General features: G+C 44.1%; 1 protein-coding gene across 1 annotated transcript; it reads left to right on the top strand.

Moving 5' to 3' along the window:
* The first annotated feature begins 658 nt into the window (after positions 1–658).
* On the top strand, positions 659–1,426 carry LOC122054888 (agamous-like MADS-box protein AGL61). Its single transcript, XM_042616309.1, has one exon. It carries the CDS (start codon positions 659–661, stop codon positions 1,424–1,426), a length of 768 nt encoding a protein of 255 aa, XP_042472243.1.
* The last annotated feature ends 12,963 nt before the right edge of the window (positions 1,427–14,389 follow it).

Genomic DNA, 14,389 nt, shown 5'->3' on the forward strand with positions numbered 1-14,389 from the left:
AAATTCCTTGGTCTAACTATTGCTCTGTTAGTTTAGGATGATGAGTGACATTGAGTTTGATTATTAGTGTGTGCTAGAACATAATGGTTTAAATTATAGTTATCAATATAATAAAAAATTTTAATAAAAAATAAAAAATATTAAAGTTTTTATAAACATTTAATCAATTTTTTTTTAAAAAATAAATTTTTTAAAATTTTTATTATTTATTATTTAATTAAAAAACAATTTAGTTGATTTGTAAAATTCATAATAAAAATCAAACCGATTTAATTATAATAATTAATATATATTTTTTTTTTAAAAAATAAACTTTCGAATAAATAAATTGGACTAAACTTTTAAATAAAAATAGATTGAATCAAATCTCGTACATACATGTAAACAAAATATATGAATTTGATTTTTGTTATAAATGGAAAAAGAAATATGGAAAATCTAGTGTCAATAAAAAATAATTACTTTATTGGTAATTTTCATTCTTAATTGATTTCTACCGCAATCAATCAATATGTACGTATATATGATTTGTAAGGAGATTTTCATCCTTAATTGATTTCTCAACATTAGTGTATATATATGTGTATTTTTTTCATCATTAGTACAAATCTTTGATATAGTTCCGAATTTAATTGTGTTGGTGCTTCGTTCTTAGACGATGATACCAATAAGGAAGAGGAAGACGAGCATGGGCCGACAAAAGATCGAGATTAAGCGGATCGAGAGCGAGGAGGCACGTCAAGTGTGCTTCTCCAAGCGCCGCGCCGGACTCTTCAAGAAGGCCAACGAGCTCTCCGTCCTCTGCGGGGCTCACCTAGCCGTCATCGTCTTCTCCCCCGCCGGCAAACCCTTCTCCTTTGGCCACCCCTCGGTCGACTCTGTTCTTGACCGCTTCCTACCCTCGTCGGCCCACCCTACTCCTCCTCCTCCTCGTCCTCCTCCTCTCTCGTTCCACGACCCCCGTGTGATGACCGTCGCTGCCGCCTCGCTGGTCCCCGAGCTCGACCGGCAGTACGTGGAGCTGGCTGAGCGACTGGAGGGAGAGCAGCGGAGGAAAGAGGTGCTGGAGGCCGCGCTTCTAGCGCAAAGGGGTGACTTTGCCAGGCTCATGCAGTCCAGCTTGGAGGAGCTGGGCATGGCGGAGTTGGAGAGACTGCAGGCCGCGCTAGATAGGCTGCGTTGGGACGCAGGGAGGAGGGTGGACCAGCTGCTGACCGAGGCGCAGATCAGGAGACTAATGTTGGCCGGCGATGTTGGCAGTGTCGGCGGTGGAGCATATCTTGGAGGAGGATTCATTGCTGCGGCGGCGCCGCCGCCGCAAGGTGGCAATAATATTGATATGCAGGCGATTCCTGCGCCGGGTCAGGCTCCGGCTGTTTTTGGTGATGGCTACGGATCTTCTAGTTATTTGATTAACCATAGTTAATTAATAGCATCTTAGTACTTGTTAATAATAGTTGAGTGGTTTAATTATTTAGACCAAACAGTCAGTTAATGCTAATTTCAATAAAAGCCAACCAGGTTATATCTCGTTTATTGAGTAATAAATTTTAATCACCTGACTAAGTTATTCACACCACTAGTTACCAGGTAGCTATGAACAACACATTGAAGAATATTGGAAGCTACTTGGAAGTTAATTTAAACACCAACAACCACTTTATTAGAATCTTAATACAAGAAGTAATTTCCCTTGTTGCCTTGCAATGCCCGTCCTATAGATATATACATGTCTTGTTTTTATAGTGACATATTATTTGATCGATGTCAATTGAGATCATGTTTAATGAGGTTAATTCTGGTCAGTTGAAATCTAATCAGGATATCTATCAGCTCAATATTTTAATATTTCAGATTGGAAATCTATATTGATCCTACAATACTAATGGAGTCAATTTTGGGAATCAAAGTCTATGTTCCATTACAAAAGATATCAGATGTTGTGTTTACTACTGGCCACTACTCGTTTGGATCTCTGATTGCTCTTGTAAAGTTGATGTAGATACCATCAAAGCTCTCGAAAGAGGATTTGCATCAAGCGACACCTCAAGGAGAATTGGTTGCCACGAGAGACACTGCGCCAAATTGGAGATGTGATCAAGATCATAGAGCTTATAGTCAATGATCTAGAAATAAAGTTATAAAATAGATTAATCACACTAGGTCGGTCATGCATGGGCTCAATCAGTTCATTTAAAAGTAGTGTCGGATCAAGTATGAATAAAATAATAAATAAAATTTAAGAAATATATCAAAAAGAGTTTTTATTTTTATTAATAGAATTATTTTTTCTATTTTAAAAATTACTTTTGTATCTTTAAAATTTTGAGTCCAGTTCGTGTTGGGCCTTCTCAACTTGTACGCCGAACCACTGATGCCCATTCCCCCTTGTGGACCAGGCCAGACCCTATTACTTGGCAGACCATTCTAAACACTATATAAATCAGGCTAAGGCGAATTTCAATAACAAGCTTCAATGAAGTTATTGTTAATTATAATAAATTTCAATCAATTAGATTGATCCTCACGTCTCACGTATTTGATTTTGACTAAGTTAGCTCATACTATTATTTTTTTTATTTTGTTTAATAATTTTAATGATTTATAAATCAACTTACATTGAATTTTTTTTAGAAAAAAACTTCTTAAAAAGGTAATATTTTTTTCTTCTAAAATGTCAGCCTACTACTTCTAAATATTTGAAAATACTATCAATTTTTTTTCTAAATTATCATTTAAATTAATCAATTATTCATGAAGAAAGATATTTTGATAATAAAATTATTTTAAACAAATTTTGATATTAATGAAACTTATGCAGTATTTTTTTTTAAAAAAAAATAAATCATTATAAAAAAAACACAGTTTTGGGATAAATCAATTTCTAAAAAATTTTCATTCCAAAAAATTTTGGGAAGAATTTTATGACTAAAAAATTTTCATCCCAAAATTAGCGTTGCCAACTTGGCAATAAATTTGGAGACAAAATTAGCAATGAATAATATTTTTGTCGCCAAATTTACAACAAAAAACATATTCGACGTAAAATTGGAACCAAATTTGATGACAAAATTGGCAACGAATTATAATTTTGTCACGAAATTAGTTGTCATTTCTGTAATAAAAATAATATTCGTTGTAAATTATAATACCTAACTTGCGACATAAAATAACTTTTGGAAGGAATATTATTTTTATTGTAAAATTTATAATAAATTTGACGAGGAAAATAATAATATAAAAAAATTTATGATAGGTGATAAATTAATTTTTAGTCCAAATTTATAACAAATTAACGGCAAAAATAATAATATAAAAAATAAATGTGATCTATGATTGATGCGCACGTCTCACGTACTTGATTTTCATGAATTTAGGTCATAGTCTTATTTTTTTTAAATTTTGTTTAATAATCTTAATGATTTATAAATCAACCTACATTGTATTTTTTAAAAAATAAAATTCTTAAAAAAAGGTAATGATCCTATCCGAGAGTCGAGGTGATAGACACTAGGGATGTGGCGCTCCTGTTGACTATGCGTGGGCCTCCGGCGAGACTAGCCTGCAAGCACAAAAGCGTCAATGCCGAGTCAGGGAGTAGTTCCTCGGCGATGACCCTCCGACGCTCAAGTCAGATCTCCAGCAAAGGCAACAAGCAAGCAAAGAAACGAAGGTGGCAGCATAACTGTAGCTACAGTAGGATGTGCATACCTTCGTCGAAGCTTGGGGTCCTTTATATAGGGCTCTCAGGGGTGCGCGTGCACACTCCCCGAGATGTGTACGCATCTCCAAGCTTTCCCTGATAGGACATGTCAGAGAAGTGTACCTGACACCATACCTCAACAGCTTGAGTATATCCTGACAAGACAGTGGAAGCTTCCCGTCGTGCGATTCTCTTCCTGATCATGCTGTCAACCATGCTGTCTGTCTGTGACACGAGTCTCGAGGAGGATACCAGTTGATCCTGCCTCTGTCTGCTAGTGGGCCAAGCGGGTGGGCCGCTCGGCCAACTTTTGTATGCTAGCGGGCCGAACGGGGAGGCCGCTCAACTAATTCTGCTGTCTGGGCCGAGCGGGACGACCGTTCGGCTACTTCCATTATCCAGGTTTGTTGGTTCAGGTTTACGCTTTGATGGCTGTGATCTGATCTGTGGCCGATGCGGATGTCCACCCGGCACATGCCCAGCTACTCGGCAAATGACTTGCCGGTCGACGCCTGCTTTGGTGATAGTTTTGAGCGTCAGAAGCTCGATGTGAGACCGAGCTGTAATAACGTTGGGTCAGCCATTCCCTAGTCCGATCTGCAGATGGGGCCGCTCGATCGGACGCTAGCCCGGGGCGTTGACCGCCTTGACTTTGACCTTCCACGCATGCCGTTGACCTCTCTGCGGGGCGGGGCCCACCTTGCCACCGGATCACATGCCTCCCCCTCAAGTCTAGTCGAAGGAGGCGGCAAGTCCGACTGACTGGACAACGTGGTATGGTGATGGGTTGGTCGATCGGGCACTATGCTGGTTGGACCCCGACCGGTCTACATAGGACCGATATTCATGGCCGCTCGGCGTTCTGAGTGTTGGCGCTTCCTTCGGCGTCTTTGGATGAGTGCGAACTGCGCGATCAATGCTGACGTAGTCTGAATCTCCTCGAAATTCATGCAAATTCCCTCCATTAAGGCCGAGCACCCGCCCACGTCTAATAATGGCGTCCAGTAAATGCGGCCCTATGAAGCGTGCCACGTGTCACCGCCGCAGTCACCGCACGTCCGAGGCGACAGATGCAGATGTGGCATTTGGTGGTTTGAATTCAGCGGCTGGATCTGTGCTCCGATTCCCGTGACCTAGATCGGACAACTCCGATCGGCCGAGCCCAGCCTTTATAAAGACGCCGCATCTTCCTTCTTCTCACTTGGCGTCTTCTTCTCCAATAGCTGTCGGCGATTTTGTGCGTGCGACCAATGCTCTGGCGTCTTTGTGCTCTTCTCCCACGGCGACTTCTCCCTTTCGTAAGCTCCTTTAAACATTCCCGTCGTCCAGTTCTTGTCATCCTTTTCTCCCTGCGCCACTGTTTCGGCGTGTGTTTCGCGTTTCTCCTTCCTTTCGTCACTCGAGCTTTCCGTTTTTCAATTTTCCGATGATGGCGAGCTCTTCTCAACCGTCCGACCCCGCTCCCAATCTCTGGTACCATACCATGGAGACTTGGTTCAACTCGGGCGACGCTGCGAGCCTTATAAATGCTTTTGACCTTCCTTCTGTCCATGAACTAATCTTGGCCTCCCCGTCCGATCGGCCCAATGATCTGCCGACCGGCACAGTCTGTTTCTTCTGAGACCAATTCGTGGTCGATCTTCGATTCCCCATCCACCCCTTCATAATCGAAGTCTACAATTACTTTTGTGTCCCTCTTGCCCAGCTCATCCCCAACTCATTTCGCCTGTTGTGCGGCGTGGTCGTCTTATTCTGAGTGCACAGAATTCCATTAACCCCTCTGGTATTTCACTACTTTTATTAACCCAAGCAGTCCGAGTTGGGCACCTACCTCTTCCGTGTATATATTCGGGCTAAGCCCTATCCGAACGAAGCTCCCAAGCAGCCTAGGTACGAAATTTCTCGAGCTTCTTCTCTTGAGTCTAACTAATTCTTTCTTTCTTTTGCAGCTGACATAATGATGCACGCTCGGGTAGCCGATCTGATGAAGCTGAAGAACGCCGAGATAGAGGCGGTAGCAACGAAGGAGATGGAAAGCCTTGGCTTGACTCCGGTCGGCTCTCATGAAGGCGAGAGCAAGACGATGCCAACTGAAGGAGAAGGTGTTGCCGATCGGACGCCCCACACTAAATCGACTGTAGATCCACTCCTTCCTGAGTCGCAGCCTGCCACCCAGGTTGAAGGCTCGGGGTCCTCTGGTGAAGTTCCTCTATCCAGGCGCAAGAGACGCTGCACGACCACCTCGTCCCGTTCGGCTACTTCGGTCATGTGTTCTCCCGAGCGGGGTGGCACCTCTTCTCCGGTCGTTCCCGAGATAGTGGAAGCCATTTCTTCCAATTGGACCCCCTCGCTGGTCGATCTGCCTTCGGATCCGATCGTAGCCCAGCCAATCGTGTCTCTTCCTCCAGCTTGGCGCAAGATTCTGCGATCCGACATTCTTCCGGCTTCAGTCGGTCAATCTTCTGGTCCCGCGGCGTCGGCTCAATCAGCCCCGAGTGGCCGCCGATCTGTGTCGGCCATTCTCCATCTCCATCTCCCTGTTGGATCGATAAGTTCGCTAGAGGGGGGGGGGTGAATAGCGATTAAAAATTTCATAGAGTAAGCGCATAGCGGAAAAAGAATAAACGAAAGGAAAGAGTGACACAAGTACTTTTTTACTTGGTTCGGAGCTTTAGTTGACTCCTACTCCAAGGCCCGCACGCAAGGGTGCTTTCGATGGGCAATCCACTAGCAATTCGAAATATTATAGATAAAGTTACAATTGCTTTTAAAGGAAAATAATACCGAAAAAACTAAGGAATGACAAGAAAAGCGCGTTGTCGGAGGAGCGTAGCACGACAGAGCAAGCAGTGGAAGATCTTCTCGTTGTTGTAATGACTCCAACCTTTACCCTCCTTATATAGGAGGTTCGAGGCACCTGGAACCTCCAGGGCGCCCTGAATATGATGTAACCGACCCAACCATGAGGCTCCACGTGGTGAGGCTCGTTGGGGGATAAACTTTGCATTCCGAGTTCCCGGATCTCTCCCTGGCGCCCGGACCTCCGGGCGCCCGGATCCCTTCCAGGCGCTCGGACCACTCTTCACCAGAAAGTCCTTCTCCTGCACGAAAGAGTTAGTCCGAGGTAAAATACAAATAATATTATCCTACAAAATAAAGTGTTAGCACAGTTTAAAGTTAACAAGCAGAGTATTAGCTAGATTCCGTCTCTTCGAGACCGGAATCTAGTCACGATCTCACCTTAGATATCCGAAATGGGTCTAAGTCGGATCGACGCCTAATGTTCCCTTCCAGGGAACGCGTCCTCACAGTCACTCCCCTCCAGTGACTTACCTTAACTTACCTGTCAAACGTTCGATCAGCCCTTCGACCCGTCTGGACTTCGTGCCAACTATTCGGTCAGCCCGTCGACCTAGCTAAACTTCCCTGCAACACTAAGTTAGCACAAAAACCAGTGTTAATAGAAATTCAAGTATAACCTAGGGTTACCTCCCTAGGGTTGCCTAGCTTCACTCACTAGGACTTCTATCGCCTGGCTTCACTCACCAGGACTTCCTCCACCTAGCTTCACTCACTAGGCCCCGACTTCACTCACTGGGACTTCCATCACTAAGCTTCACTCACTAGGGCCCAACTTCACTCATCGGGACTTCCACCACCTAGCTTCACTCACTAGGGCCTAACTTCACTCACCGAGACTTCCACTTTGCCTAACCTTTGGTTAGGACTTACTTTTACTAGTCATCTAGTCCTGACTAGACTTCTCTCTCCTAAACATCAGGTCCTATTTGGGTCAACCCTTGGTATTGTCAAATATTGAAACCCTAAAGGTCGATTGCATCAACACTCCCAACGGAGGAGTTCCTGTTGGCCGACGATCAACTGCAAACTCCCGAACATCAGATACTCATCCGCGGGCCACTCGCTAAGGTTTGGGAGAAGGCTAGAGCACGCGCCACAATGATGCCGCCCGGGCTGCTCACCAACAATCACCTGCAAATGTCCACCGGGGTATGTATGAAATGATCAATTCGTGGTTTTACGTCCGTTCGGTACTAACATTTTTCAGCTCAGCGGCAGTACTGAGTGGAGAGTGTGGCGATGTGCAACCGTCTGGCGTTTGTAGAGAAGGAGCTGAAGAAGCTCAAGATTTCTGGGGGAGCCTCTTCCTCCCAGGGGCCATCTGTTGCCCAATTGCAGGCTGATCTGGAGAAGGCCACTAAACTCTTGGAGGTCAAGCCGAAGAAGTCTGTCGATCAGGCCATTATGCTGGGACAACTTGAGTCCCAAGTAAAACCTTATGACCACAAGATCAAGCTGGCCACCAACAGGAAGAACCGAGCCATAGTCGACCTAGAGCTGAAAAACCAGGATGCTCAGAATCTGGCTTAGAAGCTCAAGGGGCTTGAAGACAATCTGGTCACCAAACAAGACGATCGATTGGCTGAAGTGGATTCTCTCTGAGGTCAGCTGAAGACCCTCGAAGAAGCTTTAGAGACTGCCCGCTCTTCTCTTGTAACTTACCAGGCGGTCGAGCCGAACCACTTCGAGACCATGAAGCGGCCATATCTCCGCTCGGACCAGTTCCTTGACAAGGCAGTCAAGCGGATCGTCCGATCGTTTGAGCTGGCCATCGATGCGATGCTTAGCCAGCTGAAGACAAACAACCACCTCTCCGAAGCCCTGTCCGATAGTGTCATTAACCGCGTCTAGCTCCTCGACTCCATACCTGATGAAGCTGTTGGAACCCCAAAGAGTTTTGATGTGATCAAACAAGTTAAGTTAGATAATGTTTTGTCTAACCCTTGTGGCAAAGTGTGTAGGAGCTTAGGAACACAGGAAGTCGAACGGAAGACGCGGCTAATGAGAAGGACGGCACGGGGAGAGAGCCGATGGGCTCGGTGCGTCTGAGGGATGAGGTGACCGAGAAAGAGTACACCGGTGGCCGAGAAGAACGTACGCGACGTTCAAGGGATGAGAAACCGGGAAGTAAGGCTACTCGAGGAGAAGGCCGGAACTTGGGTTCGGGTGAGCCCTATTCCGGATGGCTGAGATCACCCAAGCTAGCAGAGCCGGAACAGAAGACCCAGACGGAGACGAGCTGAACCGGACCACAAAAAGTCAACTGGGCTGACTTAAGTGGTCCGGGCGCCTGGATCCATTCCGGGCCCTTGGACCGTCCAGGCGCCCGGAAGTGGATTTTGACTAGATCGAGGTTTGACTCGATCTAAACATTGGGGGATAAAGTTTTATCCCCCCCTAGGGCGCCCGGAACCCTTCGGTCGCCCCGAATAGTGCTATAAATATAACACTGATTTGCACAGTTTATCAACTTCACTTGTAATTAGTTTCTCTGCGCCTTACTTTTCTGTCTATGTTGTCAACGTTGTAAAGAGGCTACTCCGCCCGAAGGAGATAATCAGATAGTGCACCATATTCATCTTGGATTAGCAATCTTCTGATTACAAACCAAGTAAATCCCCTGTGTCTGTTTTCTTTTAATTAGTCTTTGTTTTTTTATTACAAGTGTTTGTTATTTAGTTGAAAATCTGAGAAAGGTTAGATTTATTTTTTTAGGGCAATTCACCCCTCCCCTCTTGCCGGCCTCCAAAGGGACCAACAAGTGGTATTAGAACGAAGCGCTTCAGGAGGACTAACCGCCGATCGATGAACGAGATGGTCGGACCAAGCATTGTTCCATCAAATTTTGAGGTGGACTTCACACACTAGAAGTATCGTATGGAGGTATTCCTAAAAACTGATTTCGAAATTCAGTTAATTATAAAGTATGGCTTTGTAGCTCCGACGAATCAGAATGGAGAAAAAAAAGAAGAGAGCCAGTGGACAAAGAAGGAGTAGAATGATTCCGTAGCAAACAACCGTGCGGAATATCACCTGTTGAGCGTGTTGCCGCCTCAAGAAGTCAACCATATCAGAAGCTACTCGTCAGCCAAAGAACTCTGGGAGAAATTCCTGGAGCTCCACGAAGGAACATCCGAAGCCAAGCTAGCAAGAAGAGACATCCTCCAGAACAGACTGACGAACATCCGTCTGGAAAAAGGTGAGAAGGTAGCCGATCTACACACGAAGGTAAAGGAATTGATTACTGGTCTTGAGAACCTCGGTGAAACGGTAACAAACCGGGACACATACGCTACGCACTCAATGCGTTTCCTAGAACTCCAGAATGGACATCAATCGTTGACACCTACTATATTTCAAAAGACCTGGCGGTAAGTACTTTAGAAGAATTATTATCTACTCTTGAATTACATGAAACCTGGTGTGCAGGGACAACAAAGGAATCAAGCCAGATGATCGCACTAAACGCAACCAAGAAGGATGCACCCGAGTCAGATTCAGAAGAGGATTAGGAAGCATATATGGTAAGAATTTTTTTTTAAAAAAAAATAGATCTAATAAATTTAAAGAAATGTAGAATAAAAAGAATCCAAGAAATAGAAGAAGGATGCGTTGCTACCAGTGTCAAAAGAAATGACACTTAAAAGAAGACTGCCCAGAACTAAAGAAGGACAAAGTCAAGATACCCAAGAAGCACAAGAATCTAAAAGCAACTTGGGACGATAGTTCATCATCTAAGTCCGAGATTCAAGAATATGCTGGGATAACACTGATGGCAAGTTATGAAGGGCAAAGTGTTAGGATCGATGATCGCGGCTAGAGAGGGGGGTGTGAATAGCCGACCCCAAATCTTCGCGTTTCTTCCTACGATTAGGGTTAGCGCAGCGGAAATAAACAAAAGAAACGACAATGGAGAATAGCAAACCTCAAACTCGTCGATGTAACGAGGTTCGGAGATGATACTCCTACTCCTCGGCGTGTCCGTAAGGTGGACGAAGCCTATCAATCCGTCGGTGGATGAGACCCCGGAAAACCGGCTAATAACAACTCCTTCTGGGTGGAGAAACCTCGCCACAATAACTTGCAACAACAAGATAGAAATACAGCAAGAAATACAAACAATATGAATGTAAAACACCTTTCTTGCCTTCGACTGGTTTCCGTTGACGAAGCAGCAACTTCACGGAAGAACAGCAGCAGCTGACACCAGTTGAAGAAGTCGAGGAAGCTCACGCGAAGCTTCGGAAGCACTAACTTGCAGAAGCAAGAAGAAGATCAAGAAGAAGCAGAAGCTTCAGAGATGAAGAAGAGTGCGAGAGAGAGCTTCACTGTAGAAGCCATCAGCCCTCTTATACCTGCATCCACCTGCGAAGAAGAAGCCAGAAGACAGAAGACCGTTGGCTCACAACAGATAGTTCTGGACCGATCAGGCTGAAGCCTGATCGGTCCAAGAACCTCTGATCGGTCCTGGGGACCGATCAGCATGCATTCCCTTCGTTTTCTCCCGAACTTCTTGCCTTTTGATCATTGTTTCCTGATCGGTCTACAGACCGATCAGATAACACTCAGTAGGCTACTGTTTTGTTACTGATCGGTCACCATACCGATCCAGATATCCAGTGTATCACTGGATCGATCCACTGATCGATCCAGAGCTTGGTTTTTGCCCAAACCAAGTCCCAAGCCTTCCAAACCAACCTCCGGTTAACCTTGATCTGTTGTTACATCATGCTTAGCATCCGGTCACTCCCTTGACCTGCTAAGACTCCCCACCAAGTGTCCGGTCAATCCCTTTGACTCACTTGGACTTTTCTCTTCGTGTCAAGTATCCGGTCACTCCCTTGACCTACTTGACCTTTTCAACACCAGATGTCCGATCTCCCTTGATCCATCTGGATTTTCCCTTGCCCGGCTTCACTCACCAGGACTTTCACCTAACTTCACTCACTAGGGTTTTCACCTGGCTTCACTCACCAGGATTTCCAATCTGCCCGGCTTCACTCACCAGGACTTCCCAACTGCCTGGCTTCACTCACTAGGACTTCCCAACTGCCTGCCTTCACTCACCAGGACTTTTCTACATCCGGTCCAGAGAACGAGCTACCGAGCCCTCTCTAACCACAGTTCGGAGAACGAGCTACCGAGCCCTCTCCGACTTCCATCCGGTCCAGAGAACGAGCTCCCGAGCCCTCTCTGACCACAGTTCGGAGAACGAGCTACCGAGCCCTCTCCGACTTCCACTTGGTCCAGAGAACGAGCTCCCGAGCCCTCTCTGACCACAGTCCGGAGAACGAGCTACCGAGCCCTCTCCGACTTCCCATGTGCCAAGCTTCCATACTTGGACTTCTCCGTGCCAAGTCTCCATACTTGGACTTTTCCCGTGCCAAGCTCCCTGCTTGGACTTTTCACATGCCAAACCCCCTGCTTGGACTTTTCCGAGTCAGGTCAACTCACCTTGGGTCAACCAGGTCAACATTGACCAAAGGTTGCACCCACAATCTCCCATCAAAATACAACTCTTTTGTTCTTGTCAAACATCAAAATACAACTCGAGTCAGGTCAACTCGAGTCGGGTCAACCATGTCAACCTTGACCTAAGGTTGCACCAACAATCTCCCCGTTTTTGATGTTTGACAATACCTTTAAGTTAGGCTAATCCAATAGCCTCAACTTTCCTCATGCCACTAGGTAATGAAACATAAGTTATAACCTTACATTCTCCTTCTAAGAAGGCAACCTCCTTCTTAGATAATGAAGGCCTAACTTAACCCCTTCATTCTCCCCCTATTGGCACACATCAACAAACTCTCCCCCTGAAGAGTAAGTTATCGTTGTTCACAACTTCACTCGTCGTGATCAACAAACTCTCCCACTAATTCCAATGTTCTTCCTTGAACATTCTCTAGACATTCTTCTCCTTTTTGACACACATCAAAAGGAGTGAATCAAGGTCAAGAGTTTCTTCCTAATGAAAGTCTCATACCTTTCATTGAAACCCTTAATTTCCCCCTTGATACTAAATTCAACAATCAACTTAGTGATAATCTCATATCACTCATGTCTTTAAGGAGTAAAAACTACCCCTTGACTAATAGGTAAAACTCCCCCTAAAGGTCAACTCCCCCTTGACCATTGCACCAACAATGTCTTGGAGAGTTTCAAACCTTTCGAAATCCAAACCACCAACTCCCAGCTGAAATTTCAGACAAAACAGTCGAAAATCAGCAAGTTGGCACGCGCTGATCGGTCACCAGACCGATCAGCCTTCACTGGATCGGTCACCAGACCGATCCACACTCTCCTGGATCGGTCCTAGTGACCGATCCACACAGACCTAGACCGATCAGGGAACCTCCTGATCGGTCCACGACCCCTGATTTTTTATTTCTGAATTTTTCTTCTCCCGAAATTCAGAAACCTCTAGAAAATCACAGAAAATTTCAAAAATTATGAAATTTTGAGAATACATTCCTCAAAACATATACTATCATGGAAAAATAGTTTTCTATGAAAATAACTTCCATTTTTCAATCTTGATACAAAGTTCAAAATTCTTTGAAATAGCTCAAAGTTAATCAATCTTTGTATCAACTTACTCAATGATGAATGCTATCACTAGAAAAGCTTCATCAAGGTTTTTCAAATCAATTTTGAAATCATTTTAAACCATTTAATTTAGGACCACAATCTTAGGGCTAAATGTACATGACTTGTACATAAGCTTTCCCTATGATCCCCAATTTCGAATTAGGCTCATCTAGGTACAAGAACCATGCACCTTGATCCTAACTCATAATCCTAATATCTCACACTCATCTAAGGTGTATCAAACACATTCAAGTCAATTTTGATGTGAGATATGGGTTTAGGTTAGCTTAATCTAAGTTCTCATGCATTTTTCTAAACAACAATTTGATCTCCATATCAAATTGTGTTTCTTATCCTTAAATCAAGTTAATTGATCATTAATGCACAAGGTGATGACATGGCATATAATTGTATCATAAATGGAAACATGTGCCAATGTCATGATGTCATGGCATAAAGTATGAAACTTAAATAAAGCATGACATTTAACTAACCTAAGCATTATCATGACATTTTAAATGATCATAAAATAAATATGATGTCATGACATGGCATATGGCAAACAATACATGGCAAATAACATATAAAGGTATAGAAAATACCTAATTCTAGCCTTAGTTGCCATTTTTGATAATTTTGATCATTTTGCCATAAAATCCATATTCCTAAATGTATTAGACCTAAAATCATATACTAAGGATTTTTAGATCACCATGTGCCAATTAAATTGACCTAAGAGAACTCCTCAAATGTGATTGGCACATCCTAATCACCTTAGGAATAATTTTCAATTTCATTTTCAAGGCTTGATTGCACCTTGAAAATTCCTAACATGCCACCTTTTGCCATGATTAGGTTAACTACCTATTCAAGTAAGGTTGGCACACCCTAACTCATCTAGCGTGATGAAATCATGCTCCTAGGAACCCAATACCTATTGGAGCTCATTGGGTTCACTAAGTATTCACTAGGGATGACTTCCCTAGCAACCCTCCTAATGACCCTCCTAGGCTTTGAAGCCTTGGTCATTTGGGACTCATCAAGATCAACTCTAGGGGTGACTCCCCTTGTGACCTTGGTGATGGTCTTCCTAGCCCTAGATTTTGTTCCATAATCGAATGGAACATTGTGATAAGTGGGCTTGACCATTTGGGACTTAGGTTTGTGACCCAAACCTTTCTTGTCCTTGGACATTGGTTTTTGACTCTTAAACCTAGAGATGACTTCTCCAAGTTT

Source organism: Zingiber officinale, chromosome 3B (genome assembly GCF_018446385.1).
Source record: "Zingiber officinale cultivar Zhangliang chromosome 3B, Zo_v1.1, whole genome shotgun sequence".
Lineage (NCBI taxonomy): Eukaryota > Viridiplantae > Streptophyta > Magnoliopsida > Zingiberales > Zingiberaceae > Zingiber > Zingiber officinale.

Excerpts from the sequence above, each read along its gene's own strand:
- LOC122054888 (XM_042616309.1), top strand. The coding sequence starts at position 659 with ATGATACCAATAAGGAAGAGGAAGACGAGCATGGGCCGACAAAAGATC.